General features: G+C 41.8%; 1 protein-coding gene across 1 annotated transcript; it reads right to left on the bottom strand.

The window, feature by feature from the left end:
- Window positions 1-16: 16 nt before the first annotated feature.
- Window positions 17-21,479, bottom strand: parp4 (poly (ADP-ribose) polymerase family, member 4). The gene is made up of 36 exons (XM_070914774.1): window positions 21,421-21,479; window positions 20,782-20,909; window positions 20,343-20,562; window positions 19,036-19,144; window positions 18,416-18,494; window positions 18,223-18,327; window positions 17,532-17,690; window positions 16,638-16,775; window positions 16,170-16,337; window positions 15,022-15,173; window positions 14,640-14,771; window positions 13,783-13,881; window positions 13,420-13,603; window positions 12,776-12,917; window positions 12,129-12,271; window positions 11,846-11,977; window positions 11,306-11,392; window positions 10,637-10,801; window positions 10,221-10,267; window positions 9,898-9,979; window positions 9,143-9,280; window positions 8,879-9,068; window positions 8,236-8,306; window positions 7,693-7,880; window positions 7,343-7,442; window positions 6,836-7,006; window positions 6,438-6,518; window positions 6,269-6,349; window positions 6,063-6,158; window positions 5,723-5,899; window positions 5,550-5,615; window positions 3,617-5,040; window positions 3,319-3,385; window positions 2,902-3,004; window positions 1,889-2,021; window positions 17-1,502 (listed from the first exon to the last, which is right to left on the bottom strand). The coding sequence occupies exons 2-36, from the start codon at window positions 20,905-20,907 to the stop codon at window positions 1,295-1,297; spliced, it is 5,763 nt and encodes a 1,920-aa protein (XP_070770875.1). The 5' UTR covers window positions 20,908-20,909; window positions 21,421-21,479; the 3' UTR covers window positions 17-1,294.
- Between the last annotated feature and the right edge of the window lie 1,007 nt (window positions 21,480-22,486).

The raw sequence follows: 22,486 nt of genomic DNA, 5'->3' as shown, positions 1-22,486 counted from the left end.
ATTAAGGCACTCCAAGAACATTTTAAAAGATTTTAATCCTGTTCATGATTACACACACACACACAAACAATACCAACTACCACCATGACACAGAACAAGGCGACACTCGTTAAAGCCAACTACCTAATAGTGCAAATCTGAAGTGTGTAATTACCTTTTTGTAATTGTCATTCCAAAGAAAACTGCCGATCACCAAAGTGAAGGAGCGCATCATTTCATCACTTCATCACTTCAAAACACTTGAGAAGCAGTAAAGAAGCCTTCCTATCTTAAAAACAAAAGTTCCAAAAAGTTCCTTGAGCTAAATCTTGATGTAGTGACAGAGAGCGATTGTGTGGATTCAACATGATGCATGTCCTCTAAATCACCACCTATAAACAAGTACATTTATTCAAGGACTGTACTTAAGTACAAATTCCAATACTTCTGCTTTACTTTTTCCATTTTATGCAACTTTATTTGTCTGACAGCCGTACTGTGCTGTGTTGTGTTACTTTTCAGATTAAAATGCTTCATACCTTTCCTGTCCATACGATGCATTAAACTACCCAACAGTATATAAATTAGCTCAAGCCTAAAGCAGTAAAATGCAACATACACATTAATCCAGAAACATCAGATATGATAGTAAAACACTGACAAGGAACATTTTTTCTGCATAATGAGTACTTTTACCTACTTGAAGTAAATTACACACCTTTACTGCAGTAAACAGTGTTTCCATTCTACATTTACTCCCTTTAAGTGTGTTTATTCTTTGTTCTTTCTAACCTTATGTTCTACAATGGAGTAACCAGAGGTGCTGAAAGGCAGTCGTATACGTAAGGCAGGTTCATTGGTTTAGTAACTTTCAAACACAGAGTATATTTACATGCACTAAAGAAACCAGGATACTCAGAGAAACACTCCGACCTGCTTTTGGAAATACTACTGAATCCCTTTCACTGTAGTAATGACACAAGACACTACTTCCTGTGTGTGTGTGTGTGTGTGTGTGTGTCAGAGGGCCGACAGCGTGTTCAGTGGAGGCTTATTTAGACTTCCAGAGGCTGTTGTATTAGTTTCTCCAGGAGAAATCTGGAATCACCTGCCCCGATGATTCTCGTATACATGAAGTTTAAGAAATCAGGTTACTGCAGAAAACCAACTGTTTCTGGTTATTGAAGAGGATGTAAACACAGTTGTGCTTTACATAAGGCAAAGAAATGCATGCATATATGTACAAATAAATCTAAAAGATAACCTCATCCCATCACTATCTTCTCTTCATGCTCCCTCGGCCACGCTGGCCTGCTCAGAGGACCGGTAGAGGGGCAGCTGTCCTCTGCAGTTTCAGACCACTGAGAGGTGAGAAGGGAGGGAGGCCTTCGTAGCCCAGCAGCTGGCGGGTGGAGGATTCCCAGCTCAAACCAAACTCCAGCCGGCTGTAGACGCACGGGTACTCCCGGTCGGCCCAGCAAACCCAGTCCACCGCCCTCTTCACCTCCTCCCACCGCTCAGGCCTGGAAGAAAAAGTCAGCCGTTAACAAAAGAGGTGACAGCTTGGCTCACAAAATCATCCAGCGTAGAAAATTACATTAAATTCTGAAACTCAGAACAATGGATGAAACCAGGCATGTATGAATTTAAGAAGTGCTCTTTAGGTCATACGCCTATGGACTGCTTCCTCTTACAGATGAGTTCCTCTTCTGACAAAGAAAGCCTTTATGCCCGATTCAGAATGGATCGTATCTTTTGTTTTTGAATGACTTTTCATATCTACTGCGGGTTCTAACCGACATGTTTTGAACATGTATTTTGGTTGCAGTACGTGCTGTGCCTTCAAGTTTAGACTCAGATGATGTGTATCTCACTGTCTTCGTGTCGATTTGTGTGGCTCTGGACAGACCTGGGCTGAGACGTGTCGTCCAGGCAGAAGAGGGTCCGGAGCAGTTTGCCTTCCTCCAGCTTCTCCACCCTCATCAGCTGCAGAACCAGAAGAGTCGCCACCAGCTTCAGGATGTCTGCGTGGGCCTTCACACCTACACCACACACACACACACACACGCACGCATGCCTTTTTAACATTGGCGGGAAGTGGTGAGAACTAAAGCTCAAATCCTGGCTTAGATATCTGTACCAGTTATTAAGGACAAGCCATAGTGAGGAAAACTGAGCAGATTCACTAGTACAGACGTTTCCAATGAAAATGACAGGACATTGTGGAAAGAGACATTGATGCTGTATTTTTTAAGGAGCACCACAAAAAGAATCCATTTACCTCCATTGCATTGGGGTGGCAGCGGACGTCTTACTGGTGGATATCTCAAAACCCGGACAAATAAAATCAGAACTACCTGCATGGCTAGGTAATTCCGGGGGGAAATGTTGCTTGTGATTTGGTGGATACGACCACTTCCTTTACTCCCTTACTTGCTGACAATGTTTTCCACCATGTTTGTAAATTTCATCTAAGTTTTTCTATTTAAAAAAAAAATGTTTAGAAGGAAAAAGAGGTTTGATCATTTTCTCCACCTGCAGAGCAGCATGTCATCTTTCAACTCATCTTAATGATCTAAAAACAGAATCTGCATGAATAGAGATCAGAGATGTTCACCTGAAGGCTCAATGTGATCCACACGAACAGTATTCAGACCAACCTGCTCTTTGTAAATGTAGGCCATTTAAATACTGTTTACATGACCACGCAATGTACTTGGAAACATGTAATGCTTGTATTTGCTTACAAGTGCGTAAAACGTTACATAACTTGTAATGGAGCCATTTTACATTATGGTACTTTAACTTCAGTGAATGATGTGAATATTTGAGTCCTCACTGTATAATCCTTATCTTCTCGACCCAGTCAGATGTTAGAATTGGCCACTCCGAAGGCCTGAAAGAGGCTCTGAGAGTTCTCACCTAGAGAATGGATGCCCTTGCTCTTCAGGAACACGTTGGCAAAGAGATCCACATCGACGTTTATGAAATCACCCAGTTCTGTGCTTAACTCCCAGCAGCCCTCCTACAACACACAGACAATGTCTAAATTTCCTGTGCAAAGTGATAAGAACTTATGCCACCAAAACATCAATACCCCAGTCATATCTTTTACGTAAAGCAATATGTCCTACAACAAAAATATCAAAGGATCAGAATTGCTAAACCTCTCTTCTAAAGTTCTGCAGGAAAAGCAAAGGTTGGTTTTAGGCACACCAGTAAGTAGCCAACAAACACAACATCTGCCACACCTGAATGAAATGCAGCCATTATTTATGTTTTTTAGTTTCATCAGTGGCAACATTCAAGTAGACCCAATGAAGTTTGATCATATCTTACTGAATGCTGCATCTGGAAGATCTTTGTCCATCTGAGCTTCTGCGCTTCAGGACCTGCTGACTTTCTCCTGAAACAACATGATCACAGCAGGACACTCTTAGTGAACACTGACAATGACGTTGGGTTGACAGCGGTTGTCAATCAAAAACACATACATCCAGGAACATAAACAACATTTTAATCAAGTCTCGGCACCATTATAAAATAAGTAAAGCAGTTTGGCAACAACAATAGTTTCACAAGAATTCTTATCAGGGTTTCCTGAGTTGAAGCATATCGAAAGAAAATCTGGACTCACTCAAAGGGTCGACGAAATGGTGAAGACAGAGGATGAGGGGGCTTCCAACTTTCTGGTCGTTCTAGGTCCAGTGGAGAGCCACCTTGACTACCTGTTCGAGTCAAACCCCTGTAAACAAACTGAGGTACACCTCCATCAGGTGTAGGGTAACTCTGAGCCAGTCTTGCCCCAAAAGAAAAACCTGTTGTTTGAATGCCTGCTTCAGGCACTCTCAATGAGCTTGGCTTAATGAAGTTTTTAGATTTCCTTTGCCCATGAAATATTGGTGCATCAACTGGACTTGGAGTGCCATCTTCTATTGGATGATCCTGATTAACGGGTTGGACTTGAGGCAGTGTTGTCCCGAGAAATTCAGAGCCACTGAAACCAAAACCTGAATGTTGTTGTACTTCACTGCTCCCCAACAAATACGAGCTTGGGGTTCCAAATACACTCATGTAAGCTGGGATCTCTGGGACTGAAGATACTGCCCTTCCTATAGGTAATGATGGATATTCAGTCTGATCACCTGGAGGTCCAGCTGTGTAAGACATGAATTTCATAGAGTCAGAGGAACTCATTTCTATGCCACGAGACTCAGCCGGTAACTGAGGCATCGCTAAAGCATTGGATACTATTACCCCAGAAGAAATGCTTTGATCTTCGACCAATCCCGAAAAAGGAGTTAGACCTGAGGCAGATAGGATTCTCTCTCCAACTTTGAAGCCAGTGAAACTTAAGATCGCCTGTTGCTGAACTTGTAAACTCTGTTCACTTCTCCCACCAAAAGAGAAGCTTGTGGTTGCTGCTGTGGTTGCTGCTGTGTCAGCTGTGTCAAAGTCAGTCATAGACTCAGCAGCACTCAGCGGCGTCACTAAAGAACTCCTTACAGTTCCCAAACTGCTTCTGCATATGGGAGGTATAGGAGAAGAGGATTGATCACGAGCTGCTGACAATGGTCCCCCTAAAGTTGGTGTCCATAACTTCCCCGAACTCTTTAGTGCCTGCGCTGACTTTCTGGTTGGCATATGCACATGGAGAGATTTTTTTGTAGCTTTAAGCACAGGAACTGAGCGAGGACAAGGAGGAGGAGGGGGGGGGGGAGGAGGGTCAAATGAAAGGTCCAGAGGATAATTGAAAGGAGGTGGAAGTGGAGGTGGAGGGGCTGCAGAGGCAAAAAATTTGGGTTGCAATTCAGACACAAGTGACAAGTCAAGTGAAGACTGGCACAGAGGATATAGGGGAGAAGGAGGACCACGGGAAACATCCATGTTCGTGTCAATCGGGCCAAATCCCTCTCCTGTAGAAGAAAACTCCATCCCTTCAAGCTCCTCTACTACGGACTTCCTGGCCCACCTCCGTCCTCTAGCCTCTCCTTCAGCAATGGCTTTTCGACTGGTCGTCTGATATTCCAGAGATTGTGCAATACATGAGTGAGAGCCACTCTACAAAAGGAGAGAAATAAAGAAAACAGTCAGAACCTATTCTTTGCTCACAAATTAAAAACCACTAAACGACCAACCACTACAAGTTCATTGTAGTTCACACGAAAATCAGTTTTTGGATCAGTTCTATCAAGCAAACTGTTTGTAATGTTACATGACCTCACAGTTTAACTGTAAGTCCTAAGGAAGCTTCGGCCTCTGCTGCATTTTGTGTGAAGCACATGCCGGAAGAATTGAGCTCGAATTATTAATATCTATATACATCAACATTAACTTACCACAGCAAATGAATGGAGCAGGGTGCAATGTCCTGCTTTGACAACAACATGTGTGTTATGCCACACAAGAATATGTGATGCTAGTTTCTGATTGGTGAAACTATTAAGTGTTATTTATTTATTTTTCACACTATCCATGCGTTAAAAATAGCCTCTTTATCTAAAAAATACATTTGTCGCACCCCCAAAATACCAAATGTGCAGCTGCTGTTTGTGTGTGAAGGGACTAACTGTGGGTGAATACGGTGGAGAGATTGAGGAGTCTTCTGCGCGCTCGTCTTCCGCACAAAGCTCTTTCTACAACAGAGACAAATGCAGCTCATAAAAGCGGCAATTAGTGAATCACAACAAGTAAATGTGCTATTTCCTTCCCCCTGATTACACTACACACAGTGTGACATTACCCGCAGAACAAAACTCATGTCTTCGGAACCTTCTTCCCCCTCTTCCTCCTCTTCCTCTTCACTATCTTCTTCACTGCTATGAGGAGAAATCCAGCTGATGTAGGGGAGGAAGTCCACATCTTCCTCTGCGATCAACTTGGGGATGTCTGTGAAGCCCTCCTCTGTTTGTTCCGAGTCCTGAATCAAGGTAGATAAGTTTGGTTTGGTTGGGAGCTACAAGACATGATGTTACAAAACCTTCAAATCCAGGGTGTACAGTGAGTGGGCGGGTGGGCGGGTTGTCCATGGCAGTGAATAACGCAACAGTGTAAATGTGAAAAAGGCTGAAAACTGCACAAACCCTTTCCTCGATGGCCACAAAGCTGGTGAACTGAGACAGGATGGAGAACTCTTTGCTTAACCCGATGATGAAGTGCTTCAACTCTGCTTTCTTCCCCTGGAAAAGCAAAAAAAAATAAAGAATCCATGTTAAACATGTGGAGCTCGGACTGGGCGCCTAAACCGAGGTGGGTTGCTTCTGGGTCTCACTCGACGACACAAACACACCTCGTGCTCAGCTTCATCTGTGTCCAGGCTTCCGTCTTCATAATCCCTGATGAGGGCCCTTGCTGTGAGCTTGTGAAGGAACTGAACACACATATCAATTATCATCGGCTCATGATAATGACAGTCACCGTCAACCCGCATCACAGAGTGTGAATGTGTGAGTTCTTACTGTGCCCCTGGTCTTCTGCAGCTCGCTGGTTGACACCATGGTTTTGAGCTCCTGACCACTCAGGTCTCCATGGAGGGCGGCCTGTATGGAGCAACAATCTTTTCTTTTAACAAGGAAAAATGCCAAATATTTGCTGGTTTACAGATTCTTAAGGATTTGCTGCTTTAATGTGTTTTATAGTATTATTATTAAACAAGCAATTTGAAGATATCACCTTGAGCTCTGGGAAATTGTGATTGGAAAAAAAAAATCAATAAAAACTGATTAATGATAAAAAAAATTAGCCCTAACTGAGATTTATAATAATACACACACCCACAAAAATATAAAAATATGTGCAAGCAAAAAAATGCAGTTTAGCTGCAATTCACTTTGCAGTCATGTATATAACTGCGTACCTGAGTGCAGTGCGGCACAAAGCCGTAAACCAGGGTGTGACAGTCATTGAACAGAGCATGGAGCTGCTTGGGGGCTTGCACAGGAGGGGGCGCTGTTGGGTTGAACTGCTGCCACTTCACTGACACTGAACTGCAGCCAGGAGACGCCATACGCTTCACCTGACACGCCACCTGCAGCCAAGGCAGACAAAGCAAAAAGGTGAACAGATGAATCAACAGAGGTTATTTCATTCTACGTGAAAGTGTATTTGTGACATTTTATGGCATCAGAAATACATTAGGATTGGAAAGATCCTCTTGGGAGCTGCACGTGTTTTTTTTTGTTGTTTTTTTTCCCCCCCAACATAATTCATTAACGAGTGCATGAAAAATTATGAAAAAATGAAAACCACAAAATTGTGACCAATCCTAAAAGCAGTTTCATTCCTGTCACTTCACACTATAATTAATAGCAGAAAGATAAAATCAGAATACGCTGTATGATCATCTGTGATTAGTCGGTCTCACCTTCTCTGCCCAGTTGTGTTTGGTTTTTGTGTCGAAGAACTCGAAGGCTCCGCCTCCTGCCTGGGCCAGGGCTCTCAGCATGTGCCGATTGGCTGTCGGGCTGAAACGACAAAGAAACAGAAACACACACCTTTAAAATGTCTGTAATCAGAAAGAAGCTCAGTGTGCTGAGCATGGAAGCTGCTACTGTACTGTAGACAAATGCTGGATACGAAGAACCAACCTAATAACCTGTCTGCATCTTTTCAGTCACCTTTTAAAAAGGTGTCTGTCTGTAGATTTTGTCGTCGACTGTCGTAACATAGTACTCATCGACATAAATAATCAGCGAAAAGGACGCTTGCTCAGACCTGAGGCCGCAGGTGAAGAGGCGGCTGTGCTGAGCGTTGTCTCTGAGCAGCTGCAGGGTGAGCTCTGCGTTCTGGATGTGGCCGTCCGACAGCAGCAGCAGGTTCCTGACGCCGCGGGACGGAGGCAGCAGGCTGAGCGCTCGCAGGGGCCGCCACAGCTCAGTGCTGCCCCCTACTGGAGAGAAGCGCTGACAGGAGGCAGAGGAGCACACTTTTAAATCGCCTACAGCAACACAGTAGTAGCGACTTTTGTGCTGTTGAGTTGACATTACTATATATTAACTTAAGTCTGATACAGTTAATAGTTTAAGATGTAATTTATAGCTTGTTATACAGTTGAACTTTAGTACTAGGTTAATCATATTAATCGATGGAAATAACCACAGAATATAATAAAGCATCTGCAGGCCTCTAATTTGGATTTTAAAAACAATATGTGCTTGCTTCACGTCAGAGCTCCGCAGCAACATAACTCAATATTCTTTCTAACGATGGCTTCCAGGTTGAACTGCAGTATGAAAGAATCTGCCAGTCAGAACTCACCTTAATGACGCTCTCGGCTGCCTGACGAGCTTCAACAAGCGGCTGCGCTGTCGGAAAAGTTTCCGTGTGATCTGACAGACAAATACACGGTGCAAGTCAGGAAAATGACTACTGTAGTCATTAGTTACTGTTGCAAAATGTTCGGTAGGATGAGAAACTGATTGAACAAGTTTAAGCTATAAACAGAGTTTGGGTGATTAAGAGGAAACTTTCATGTAAAAGGAGAGTCGTCTTAACATAGCGGAACGTCTACAGATACCGTTCCCTTTGACTGGTGGGAACAATCTTAATATCACAAGGCGTATATGATACTCAGCTCATGTGAGATGAAGGACATGTAAGAGTGCATACCAGATCACCAAAACCAAAGAAGTGCCGGTTTAATTCCTTTATTTATGGAGAGGGTCATGTGGTTTTACTCCATAAAACTGAGGATTTTCTTCAGTTTTTTAATTATTTTCTTTTTTAATGTTTTTTATTCAATGCAGGCGAATGAATTCCTTTCACTATCTGCCTTCATCAGTTTTAGCTTCCTCTTTAATGATGAGACAGTTTTTACTTTGTCTGCCAACTTGTACTTCCTCTTGTCCTTTTCAGGTTTTTATCTCAATTTACACCAAAACTTAAAAGAATAACAACTGACCTGTGCCAAAGAAAATGACATTGAGTCTGAGTTTTCGGTCGAGGGTTTTGAGGACCTGCAGGGCAATTCTCTGGGCCATGCGGAGAGGCTCTCCCTTCATGGACTCGGACGTGTCCAGCAACAGGACGACTTCATCGGATGCTGAACTGGAGTTGACGTCAAAGTCTGGATAGAAAACCAACATGCAGGCCTGGAGGAGAGAGTGAGAGATGGTTAAAAAGAGAAGTAACGCAAAGTGAGAGACGGAGAGGAAGACAGACAGACCTGGCTGTCCTTGTCAGGGTGTTTCTCCACCCACATCCTGGGCAGGTGGACCTCAGACAGAGTGACTGACAGCTGGAAACCTTCTGGACCCATGACCTCTCCTGGCAGCACGCTCACCACCGCCTTACAGTCTGTTCTCTATGGGATCACACACACACACACACACACACACACACACACACACAGAAAAGGAAAAAGGACAAACATGAATGGACGAGGTTTGCAAGTGATGATGACCTTTTTAACAGATTAAACTATCAAGCATGGACCGATGACAAATCTGCCTCATAAAATGCCATAACTCAAACTGTAGACTTGAAATTATTCACGCCACCTAAGCAGCAAACAAAAATATAGAAATAAATAAATAAAAAAAGGAATCAACTTCTGATATAAAGAGAAGACAGAAAAGCAGGAATATTCTATTGCAGCTATAACAAGCAGATCTTTAGTATTTTGACATGAAAAGACTGATAGACTTTATATATATATATATATCTATATATATATAGATATATATATAGATATATATATAGATATAGATATAGATATATATAGATATAAATGGCATACATTGGTAGACTTTCTACATTTTTTATTCATTTCCAAACCAAAAAAAACTACTTTTTTCATTGCAAGACTTGCTTTACTTCTGTAGGAACCCGGTGAGACAGAGGAGAAAACTGACAACCATGTCACAATAACTGCATAATTCAAAATATATGATTAATAAGATGTGAAAACACCCAAATGACCTTAATCTTGACTTCGTGAGTGGTGCACTTCAGGCTGGAGATCTCATAGGGCATCTCAACTGACATGTCCAGGCTGAACTCTCTGAGGGAAAGAAGCAACACACTGAATACAGCCTCCAGCTGCACACACTGAAGTGTGCATTATAAAAATAAACTATGTAGGGAAGGAAGAACACTTTCCTATACAAATGTTTTACTTGCTACATGACAAATGATTCTTTCGTCAACACTACATTCAGCACTGAGGACGGAGTCAGATTTAAACAGTTGAACACAAATAATTAAAATAGTCAAAAACACATAATAACACAACATAAGCTCACCTCGTACTTGCTGCCTCGTCAGTCACACACACCTTCTCCACGGTGACCTGTCGACCAATGGAAAACATACACAAACACAGACGAGAACATTAACAGTCATTTTACTTTCAATGCTGAGCCCCTCACATACTATGACATCCAAACATCATCGACTCCATACGAAAGCAGGTGGGGACAGTCTAGCACTAGCCAAGATAGAAAGACACAAGTCTAATGCTGCAAAACAAATAAACAAATAAACAAAACGAGCAACACTTGGTCTCAGTTTATAATTTCTCCTGCGATGAACGGTTCATGCGAAATGAAAGAAATCAAAGTGATGCAAATACACTTTTTGACAACCTGCAGAGTCAGAACTGCTACTTTGAGGATTTTCATGTAGTGTGTGTTAGGCCTCCCGTCCAGGCTCTCCTTACTTGTGTGGTCTGGTTGAGCGCTGCACTCTCCTGCCACGGGGCCACACTCCCAGGCAGGGAGAAGAGAATACTCCCGTCCCTGACGATCAGCTCGGACACAAAGGTGACCTTAATGAGGACAGTCGCACCGGGCGGCAGATTGCCCACACTGATGGTGAACACATCCTGCGGTGAGCACAAAAATGACATCACAACCAGCGTAGAAATAGAGTTGCAAAGTGGGAGGAACTATTTCAGGCACCCCTGGTTTCAGAAGTAAAAAAAAAAGAAAAGAAAAATCCAATCACTGATTTGCGGGTGGAAGCTAACGATTATGCTTTTGAGAACATTTTATAATCTGCAGCTTAAAATCAGTTCACTTTTAATTTTGGGGTCAACTTTGGTTGACTTCAACAACTATGGCGTCCTAATGTAAATCTATATGATCGTTATATTATCCGGGAGAGTCCTGTGTTTCTATGGTAAGCAACATTGAGGGACATTGCTGAAAGAAAAACATTTTATGGAATACAAAAACGAGAAAAACACTTTTACGTATTGATTTAATGATTTATGATGTGAACAAGGGTTATAAAATATTCTGATATACTGATTGATCAGTCTAATATTTCAGGATTGGCGGTAACTAGACTTGATATGTGTTTGGTGGAGTGCGGAGTGTGGACATACGGGGGCGTCCTGGTCCATGAGGTAGGCTCCGTGGCCTTTCTCAATAGCCTGCTTGTACTCCTTGCGAGCCTTCTCTTTCTCCTTCACCTGAGATCCAAACAGACATGAAAAACAAGGTTACATTGGTTTTATCCTTTGTGTTGTACTGGTGGGTGAGGTTTGCTGCACGGCACAATACAACGACTGCCTCAGAATCTACAGTGTCCAATCAAAGAGCAGTCGATCAGAAGAGAGCAGCCTGTCAACGGTTGCTCACAATGTGTACAAGAGAATGAGAGGCTACTTACGGTATCACTGTTGTACTGTACTTCTGCACATCTGTGACCAAATGGATGCAAACTCCAAATGCCGCCAACTTTTTACTTTCATGAGAATATCAAACTGAACGTTTTCATTTTCCTTTGTGTCATTTACAATATAATGTCAGCAAAGTGCTGAGAATAAAGAGAAATCATAAAGAAATAATATAATAAAGAAATATGGTAACTGGAGGCAAAACTAAAAAAGAAATCTGTGATGAGAGAAGTTGAGTTAGGTTACCTGTCCCACCACATGTTTCCCATTGATGAAAGCTTCAAATCCACACACTGCTGCAGAATCATCCAACGGGAAGACATACTTGGCCTCAATGGGCACAGAGCTCAGATTGGTGTATTTTTGGAAAATGATGACCTAAAAGAGGACAGATGAGATACATATACTGTCATTATGTAAACCCAGCAGTCATCTAGTAGTCTGATGCATATTTGGAGGTTGAATCAAGTGAGCCATCAGATCACAATGGAAACAACGAATGAGCTGGTGGGTTTTTTTTTTTTTCCACCTGAGAGAGCAGATCCATCAGTTTGCACTTCACGTGAACAGCCTGCAGAGGGAGCTGCTGACCAGAGCTGTCCAACAGTCCAGCAGTCACATCCTCCAGTGGGTTTTTAACGCTTTCAACTCCGTCATCCTCCGAAACAAGCGCTACACACACACACACACACACACACACACACACACACACACACACACAAAATACTTGTTTGCTTGCATTGCAATCACAACAATAGAGGACATCTCATGAAAAAATATCTAAGTGAAGTTTAACAAATCACAAGTGCATTTAAAAGTATGTCATTAAATGAATTTGAAAATAAAATCTGAGTCTATATTACTGAAGTAATTCTCACTGATAAAACACAAACCTGCTCTGAAGTAAAGTACTCCACACTTAACGCTGAGTGGACTGGAGAATACGGTATTTTGGGTAACAACACAATTTTGAGTTTATCGAAGTGGTTTAAAAATGGCTTTAAGAGCCGAAGAGATTTTTTTCAATCGTGTCATTCCTCAACTGAAAAGAAAACATAGCAATTGCCACGAACACTAAGGTGTGTAACAACATCAGATTTCCATGTTAAACTGCTGACCCTTAGGAGAACTATACACTGAAATATTAAAAGGTAAATAAAGGTGTCTGGCGCTCACCTTGGTCAGAAGAGGGCAGACCCGGCTCAGCTGAGGCGTTGATGGCAGGACTGAAGTCCTTCAGTTGGTCTCCCTCGATGCTGAACTGAACCACATACTTCAGTTTCACCTGATCAGGACTGTACACCACGTACTCATCATCCTGGAGCACAAGTATAAATATACTTGTTAGAGTGCACACGATTAGATGTTAGGGCTGAGCGAAGTCACTATCTCCATATTCAAGTGTGACAGTAGTGATAACACCTGCTGCCTTCAGAGGAGACGCAAGACAGTTTTCACAGTCACTAGCAATTTAGGTATGAAAACTAATACGTAAAGTTAAGTATAAAGTTTGTTTTGATAAACTGCAACACAATCTTCAAGAACAAGAAAAACTAAAAAAATATATTTTACCTGAACACAAATATTTCGATTCCAGTTTTTAGTGACGTTTAACTTTGTGTTTACACGGCGGCATGCCACATGGCAAGTGGTCCAAATCAGAATTGAAAATCTTAGATGTAGATCAATTTGATGGGTTCACGTTGTCATGATAAACAACTGATCTGTGTCCCATATCAGGAATGAAGATCAGATTAGGGACGCTTCATTTAGAGGTATGTGCATCCGTCTATCTAACATTCACGCTCAAACACTCCTACCGCAAACTCAGAGGGAGTGTGGCGGGTGTGGCGAACCCCGCGCACGCTGTGGTGTCCCTCAGGAGCCTGGGTCAGTGTGAGGTCTCTCTTGTGGACATCCCTGCACCGTCCCAAGGCCACATCACACACCAAAAGCAGCCGAGAGCCGTCTGTCACGCTGGGCTTGGAGTATTTCAAACTGGTGCTGTGGGCGGAGGACAAAAGACACTCTTACTAAAAATAACTGTGTTGTTGCCGCCTGGGTTCAAGTCATATGTCTCACGTAAGTGGATGCATTTTTGTATGGAAGATGGTATTGCATGTCAAAACAAATTGAAATTGTTTTATGGAATAAACCTTGTCAATTTCAGATTTTCTACTAACCTAACGGCATCACTGAAGTAGATTCCGCTGCCCAGATTGCCGACGTCTGTTCTCTCTATCCCATGATGCTCCACTCCAACACGGGGCAGCAGCAGACCACTACAGAGAGAGAGAAAACACTCAGTTACAAAATAAAAGTAAAAGTGTAATTGTTCAGTTGAAGATGTAGACCTGCACTATAGTTTACCTGTCAGGCTGTCAGCACTACTATAACGTCACATATATCACATCACTGTGTAATATATGCATGAATAGAAAAAAGACACAGAATTACTATGCAAAATATTGATTAACTAAATAAAATTGTGTACATGTCAAGAAGTGAAGAACTACAGAGCTCCAAACAGCACTAGAGGGTTACTGCTTGAAAACCCTGAAGGGTGATGTCCAGAAAACTGCACGTAATCAAACTTACAGCCGATGACCCGGGGAAAAAAAAAAATGAAACCAAAAGAATATATTATGTTCCTCTGGTGGTGTATTCCCTATACTGCAGACACTCTGGCTTTTGAAATTCAAAAAGCGAGTTTAAGAGCAAGCAATTTTCATCTCAGATGAAAAGAACAGTTTCACTTTGACAGATTAGCTGAATCTCAGGACGCTCAGTTAGTTAAAGTGGGAGGCTCCTATTCAGTGCCATCCCACTGTGTTTCAGGCAAAGAGAAATAGGTCCATTTTTACAACATAAATGTACATACAATATGTAAAAAATACAGATATTATTAGATAAATGATAATACAGATGTATAAAATATATCTGATATCTACATATATATAAAAATGTCCAATTATTTTATAAACGATGACACACTTTTATCATGAAAATACTAGTATTCTGTGTGTGTGTGTGATCTCACCGAGACAGGACTCCTACAAAGTTGCTGGGGCTGGAGGAATGGAGGAGGGGCTTAATGTTCCCCAACTCACTCTTAAACGTCTGGAGGTCCACCATTCTGCTGACACGCAGAACCTGTTGGATCTGCACCTTGCTGCAAAGCACAGACGGAAACATGGAGGTTTAAAACACACACACACACACGCAAAATACTCCATAACTACTCACTACTGTTTACAACCATTTCTCTCTATTGCAGTTCATTTGAATGTTACTTTATATAAAGCCTTTAGTGAACAATGTGCTACATGTATTTTCTACGTCTTGAGAAGAGGAAAGGCTAATTAAACTTCTTTCTGCTTCCCTGCAGAATATCAGACATACAAGCCTTGCTGAGGTGATACCTGTCCTGCAGCAGAGCGCTGACAGCCTGAAACTCGGAGCCGCTGGGGGGAACAGTCTCAATGCTGCATCTCAGAGAGCGGTACTTCCCCAGGCAGGAAGGCATGGGGCTTCTCAGAGTCATCTCGCTCACGTTCAGAACATCTCTGATTAACTTGACAGGAAGAAATGATCACGTTCATGTTAGCCTGGCTATGCACGGGGGACAGCAGTGACTTGGGTCTGTGGTTGGGAGCTAATGTTTCAGGGTGTATGTGGGGGCTCAGACAATACATACACAATCATACAATGCATGTATCATCTGTCCATGTTCTGTGGTCAAACGCTAAAAGAGTGTTACTGTGCTAGACACTAGAATTGAAAACAAAAGACTAATTAGATACTAGGTATGAATTATCATACAATAAGTTAAATGAACACATTTAAATATTTCAAATGTTAATGTGCATAAATTCTCTGTTGACGAAAAACGTCAAACATTGAAGAACTAAATGGCTTTAGAAGCCCAATTTTCAGGCACTCAATCACTAAAAACAATGTGGTAGTGTACAATAGTGAAAAATATCCGATTTTAATCTTATTTAAAGTGCCAGCCCTAAGGGTTGTGTGTTTAAGAGTATGTATCAGAGTTTATCAGACACACCATTCTACATACTAACTGTATACTGCCCAATACTTTGTTTAGTAAGATAAAAACAGATATTGATATTGAAAAAAAGTATGATGCACAAAGACTGAGTTGGTTGCTCACATATGAAACATTTAGATTAGCTAGCTACTTGGAGAAGGCCTGGGAGAAAAAAAGCTCTTTATCAGGATAAACTGGAGGCATGCGGCGGTTCTTTTCAGCGTACTGTCATCCACAATTTGGTTGAATGTTTTAAAGCTGCGAGCAACTCCTTGATTTCCTTGAATGGACTGCAGCGTTTGTTTAGCATGCATACTGACTGTAACTTTTGAGTTTTCTTAATTTTGTCACTTTTAATCAGACAACGGACTCAAAACCTGCTGAGGTTTAGTGCAGCGTGGATTTAGGACGCAGCTCACACGATGGACCTTTCAAAACACGATTGTCTGTGTATGTGCATCGGTCTTTGTACATGCGTTCGTGTCCACGTGTTGGTGCATATGTGCGTATGTTCTGTGATACCTGACAGAGGTCCAGTTTCTGAGAGAGGAGCTTGGCGTTGGCAGGTAAGTGGGGAGCTCTGTGCGGCAGCAGGGTGTAAACCTCACCCAGGAGAGACGCCGCCTCAGTTTGATTTGCCTCCCTCAGCTTCCTCTGCACCTGAAGCAACAAGCCCTCCGCCCTGCTCACCTACACACACACACACACACACACACAAACAAGGCCACGAGGGAAAGCATAATTCTAATGATTAGACAGTCTTTCATGGAAGGTGAAACAAACAACCGGATGACTGATTTTAATCTTATTTAAAGTGCCAGCCCTAAGGGTTGTGTGTTTAAGAGTATGTATCAGAGTTTATCAGACACACCATTCTACATACTAACTGTATACTGCCCAATAATGGGGCTGATGGGGCCGCCGATGTTGCTTTCAGTAGTTTGACAGCAGACTGAGATTCTACAGAACAATCCACAGAGAAAACCTTACATCGTTGAGGCTGAGCTTGTCGATCGGTACTCTGAGGATGCTGCCGAGGCGGCCCAGGGCCTCGGTCCACAGCAGCTCCACAAATACGCCCACTTCCTGCGATAAGCTTCCTGTGTTCAGCTTCTCCTCCAGCAGCAGCTGCCAGTCAATACAAGACACGTGAAAATCAGCTACACATAAGTCCAACAGCAGTGACTCCTCAGGCCTCGGATATCATAATAAGTCTAGCTTCAAAATCCTACTAATTAAGATACTGTTGATGTGTATCAGAAATACCTTTGTCAGTGTGTGAAGAACATACCATATACCATATACAAAGGGTAGTGTCTTTAATGCATTTTATTGCAAGACCCAGCTCTCTGGCACACTGGCAGTCTCGTGTATTGTGATGGGTTATGTTTACAGCTAGCGATCTAGTATGTGATGCTTATCAGGCTACTACAATGTCAATGCAGTATGTAAACTACAAGACAATTATGTAGTGTCATGTATTATTATAATTTGTATTATTATGTGTTTTTTTTACTACTGACTATTATCATATTATATAATGTATCACTATTAACCTTAAATAGACTCATATTGACAGGATTACTTTTACATCATACTGAAAAACTACAGGTTGGCAGGAAAGTTTACTTTAAGAATATCCACCACATGCTGACACTGTAAGAAAATACAGCTACTTGAACACGTAATGCGATGACAAAATCACGCAGCTATGCCAGCAACAACAATGCCCACAATGCCTTGCAGCAAACCACGGAACTGCATGCTTTGTTACAGTGTGGTACCCTTCTCATAATTGCCTGCAGCTCTATTTTTCTTGCTTTGGATGAGACTGTCAGCAAAATGTGTGAACTGTTTAAGCAATGTGCAGTGAGTGTGTCGGACCTGCTGGAGGGGGGCGGAGCCCAGGCCCCGGGCCTGTGGAGGGATGCTGCTCCTCAGCTGCAGACCAGTAGCCTGCAGGGTCTCTCTCAGGGCCTTGTACACCTCCAGAGCTTCCTCTGAGGTGGACAGAAACACCAGCATGTCCCTCACCGCCGCCTTCTGTTAGCACAAACACAGGAATGTGTTTTCAAGTTTTTCCAAAGTGCAAGTTATTCTTCTACTCACTTACTGATGGGGTTAAAAATTGATGACCTATGTGTCCTATGATGGTCTAAAGGGTGTCTTTCAAACTGATGAGGAGGAAACTCTGAATACTTGTTCTATTTCGGTATACAAATCGAAAAACAAAAACCCTTACAATTCCACAATATCTTTGAACTTCAGTTTACTCTTACAGCTTAATATAATAGCAGCATGCTTTAAGACACAAAGCAGAGGATATTACAAAGAGGTCATAAAGGTAGATCAATACAAGGTTTAGCAATTATCCCTTTAATATGTGAGTTTTTGAAGAAGAACTGCTTTATTAATCTCCTTGAAATTCATTTTGTTCACTCTGTTATTTTCTTCTTTTTTTTCAAATTTTATTTACACACACAGGCCAGAAAAATACACACACACGCAGGATAATGATGTGGTAATCTGTGAGCTGACATGCAGTATAAGCAGTAACATACAAAATACTTCATACCTTGGCTCCTACATCGTCCTTCCAGTACCTGACCACACGGTACTGCCGTCCTTCCTCTCCTCTGACACTCTGCAGCTCCAGCACACACCAAGTGTTGCTGTTTATCTGGAGAGAAATGTATATTATTAATAATAGTAATTCGAGTACTGCACTGTAATAGCAGTAGTAGTGAGCTAAAAATAAATCGCTTTACCTTTTCAAAGATCGCATACTTGGCCACTTGAAAATGATCCAGATACGTTGGAAGATCAGAATCAGTTTCAGTATAGATTCTGTGAAATTGAAAGATTGACAACAAAAAGTGATTTAAAAAAAAAAAAGACATTTAAAAGATGTTAATTGTTTAATATAAACATTTTTTTGCAGAAATGTTTATGAAAACTAAATGTTGACTTGGTTTGTTTTCTCCAGTTGTTTCTACCACCACGTGACAAAGGTATGTGTGTGTGTAACATTACATTTTGTCTGCAAATCACTCTTACGGTGGGCTGCACCCTCAGTTGTCAAAGCGTGCCCTGCTTGTGAGTGTGCAAAAGCTACTGTCTTTAGTACTTTAAGACCTTTAAGTCTTTGAGTGAAGGAGCAGGAGAATGCTAAAGGAGAGAAAACAAGACAAAAACAAATCTGGGCAAGCAGCATTACTTTCCTGAACTGGGAGTGTTATACTCTTGACAAAGGCCTCTCCTGTTTATTGTAACTATGCCAAACAATTAATGAGATTTGATTGTTTGTCATTGTCTCCTCCATCACAAATGTGATATAACACACTACTGTGCATGTCCAGGCTAACATGAGGAGGATCGTTGTTCACACCTGAACTTTCCCAGGACGTTTCCGCTCCTCTCCGGAGTCTCTGCCCTCCGAGGCTCGGCTGGGCCTTTGGGCGGCTCAGCAACTGCTTTGCTCGTTGGCACTTTGGACACTACAACGCACAAGACACATTAAAGACACACCCAACCTCACGTCACATGTCCTGCAATAAAGGCATTCAAACTGGTGTGCATTTAAACCTGAGTGCACACAGGCTATGTAAGCTAGGGTGACATATGGATTCCTACAAACGCGCTTCACAAAGCGCTCATTACGCAACACTTCTACAGGTTTGGATTAGCTCTAAAGAAAACCAGAATGTGTAACACAGTACAGTACTTCACACACCCAATGAGCAAACACACCCTTTATCAGACGTTAAGACTCCTGCAGTATCTGGTTCAACCTGCTGACTGAGTCTAAACTGTGGTTTTAATCAGAACGTCCGTATATCAAAGTGAACCAGCGACTACGTGACAAGAAACTCTTGACTGTCTGTGCAAAAACAAAAGGCAATGGCTGGGAGGAATCAGGAGTCGCTGTGCTTGGAGTCCTGGTTCGGATTTAGTTTGCCCGCCCTCTGTACATGGCTGAGACAGTACACACAAAGTGAGTGATTAGCATTCCACATTCCCACATCTCTGACTGCATAAACAGTGTACAAACCCACACAGCAGAGTCTGCTAGGGTTGGGGGTGCTGTGGCCTTCACCACCATGATCCTTCAATTTACTGCTGCAGTGACAACACATAATTGTCCAGCAGGGATCAATAAAGCTGCATCCAGAGGGTCATATGCAGGGGCCAATCAAATTCTGATTTACATAGCCCCCTCCAGCATTGGCATTTTCTTTGCCTATTCAACCGTAGCAGCCATTGCTACTTATGCTTACAAGCCAATTCTTCTTCTATTTACTGCAAACAAATGAGATGTAAAATGTGTTATTACAGGAGACCTATATTTTTTAATTAAATCACTTTGCATTAAATAACTCACTGCCAGTCAGAGGCAAAATATACATCTATCAACAAACATGACTTATAAGTCAATGTTGAATTTTCATTTCTATCCTGAACTCATTCCCAACTTGACATGAGCAAATTCCAGTAAAACATTTCCACATTACACAGCGTTCATATGCATACTGTAGACTATACGTGTTTTACTTTTTGAATTCACATGGACGTGATGAAGGTGACAACGGTGTGTTTTCAGTGTACATAATGTTATTTGTTGCATGTAACATTCGCTGAGTATTTGTCGATATCTATGTGCTGTTTGGAAACATTTACTGCCTCTAAGGACAGTACCTTGATGTGTGAGAGGACTTTGCCTCGGCGGGGAGAGAGGAAGAGGAGGTGAAAAAGAAGAGGAAGTATCCAGCTTGTATTCATCCACGGGCAGAAGGATTCCCCTCTCCAGACAGCTGTACACATAATCCACCCCGACCACGGGCGTCTGGTATTTTTGGATGCTGCGCAGCCTGTTGGAGCTCAGGTCGGACACATCACTGGTCACTATCAGAGAGCACTGTGGGAAATGTAGGCAGAAATCACAAAGCAAGTTCATATCCAACTGGCAGATGATGAGGATGATATGCAGTATAACCATGCAAGCTGCATCTAAATTAAGCATATCTTCGAGAGGGATATTGAGTCTTCAATAGAAGACCTTCACCAGCCTGACATCTCTGCAAACAGGGGGATACCGGTCTAGCCTGGTGCTGGGACAGTGATCACATCCTCTGACCTGTTTGTTGACCACAAAGGAAATGTGGCCTCCATTCTCTGTCACTGCCGACTTCAGCTTCTTCTTCTCCTTGAAGGGCAAAGTTTTCAGCTCCAAAAGCACAGAGCAGCTCTCAAACACGGCCATGCCTGTCGGGAGAGGACACGCCCAGCAGGGAAGTTATTGTAATACATGAGGGGATTGCTGCTAAACAAACGCGGAAGCAAATGCCCCAAAAACTACGCTATATATATATCTATATATATATATATATAGCGTAGTTTTTGGGGCATATATATATATATATATAAAAAGAGACAAAAACAGGGCACAATGTGACAGCATCTGCATAAAGGTTCTACTTAGAACGTTACAATCACGACGGGGAACAGCATTACTGCACAGAACTGAATTAGGTTTTGACGTAATTTAATTCTTCATATAACGTAAAGGTAAAAAAAAAAAAAAAAACACAATCAAATTTAAACAATTAACAAAGCAAGTAAGCGAAGGTGTCACAAAATATCCAGTAGAGTGCATTCTTAATGCTTCTGTAACATTTTGCAAATATAAGTAACGTCACCAGCTATTAGCTAACGCTAGATGAGACGTGGCGTTATCTAACGTCTGCTTAAATAAAGAAATAGTGGTTTACTTTACTGAGAACACCCAGGCGATTCTTCTGCGGTTGTTGTCAGAGAGTAAAGGTTGACGTTAGCTCATGAACCAGATGAAGTACTGAGAAATACAGACCAGTCACTGCTGCGTCTGTCAGGTTAGCATCAAGCTAGCAGCAGAACAGCTTCATTTCCGGTGTGTTTGAGTTTTCAAAATAAGGATTAAAGTGAACTTGAGAACCTTTCACCCTGAGCTCACTCTCAGGGTGATTAATCAAAGGTGGAAAAAGTACTCAGGTCTTTCACTTAAGTAAAAAAATAGCAGAGCCAAAGGATATAAATACTCTACTCTAAGCCATGCATTCAACATTTTACTTAAGTAAAAGTACAAAAATATTAGCAGCAAAATATACTTAAAGCACCAAAAGTAAAAGTAGGATGGCCCATTTCAGAATAATGTATAATATGTCACTGGATTATAATTGTTGATGCACTAATGTGTAAGCATCACTTTGCAGCTGGTGATGGTGGAGCTCATTTGAATGACTTTCCATACTACTGGGTAGCTTGTGAATTCCCATAATTACATATTAATACATATATACAATATTTGCCTCTGAGTAGAAGTAGAAAGTATCATGAAATGGAATTACTCAAGTAAAGTACAAGTACCTCAAAATATATTTCAGTAGCAGTACTTGAGCAAAGGTACTAAGCTACTTTCCACCACCGTGAGCAACTATTGAGTCATCAAAAATCCTCCCGTTGTTTGTACATAAAAACTGAATTAGATTAATTTAAGTACATGTTGCCTTCACCATATAAAGTGTCAATATTCTGTACCATCAAGTAAAACGGTGTCTATCTCCCTGATAACATGGGATATGTACTTCTGAGTGATCCGTCACTGCATAATGTCCCAGAGGTTGTTTCAGCAAGAAACTGACTACATTTTCTTTCTTGTTTTGGGAAGCAGTCTTGATTGCATTGCCATTCTAAATTGTTTCCCACCAAAGTGCTCTGATAAACCCACCGTACATACATACACTGTGTATGTAATCCCAGCACCAAATGACAAAGTTGAGCATCTGGTAGCTAAAGACTGCAGA

This window comes from Enoplosus armatus, chromosome 11 (genome assembly GCF_043641665.1).
Source record: "Enoplosus armatus isolate fEnoArm2 chromosome 11, fEnoArm2.hap1, whole genome shotgun sequence".
Classification (NCBI taxonomy): domain Eukaryota; kingdom Metazoa; phylum Chordata; class Actinopteri; order Centrarchiformes; family Enoplosidae; genus Enoplosus; species Enoplosus armatus.
Note: the sequence above shows the minus strand (reverse complement) of the source record. Positions and strands in the feature narration are given on the sequence as shown.

Excerpts from the sequence above, each read along its gene's own strand:
- parp4 (XM_070914774.1), bottom strand. The coding sequence starts at position 20,907 with ATGGCCGTGTTTGAGAGCTGCTCTGTGCTTTTGGAGCTGAAAACTTTG. Across the intron at positions 16,338-16,637 it reads ACAAGCTCAGCCTCAACGAT|GTGAGCAGGGCGGAGGGCTT; the intron begins GTAAGGTTTTCT and ends GTGTGTGTGTAG. Across the intron at positions 12,918-13,419 it reads ACACTCCCTCTGAGTTTGCG|GATGATGAGTACGTGGTGTA; the intron begins GTAGGAGTGTTT and ends CTTGTGCTCCAG.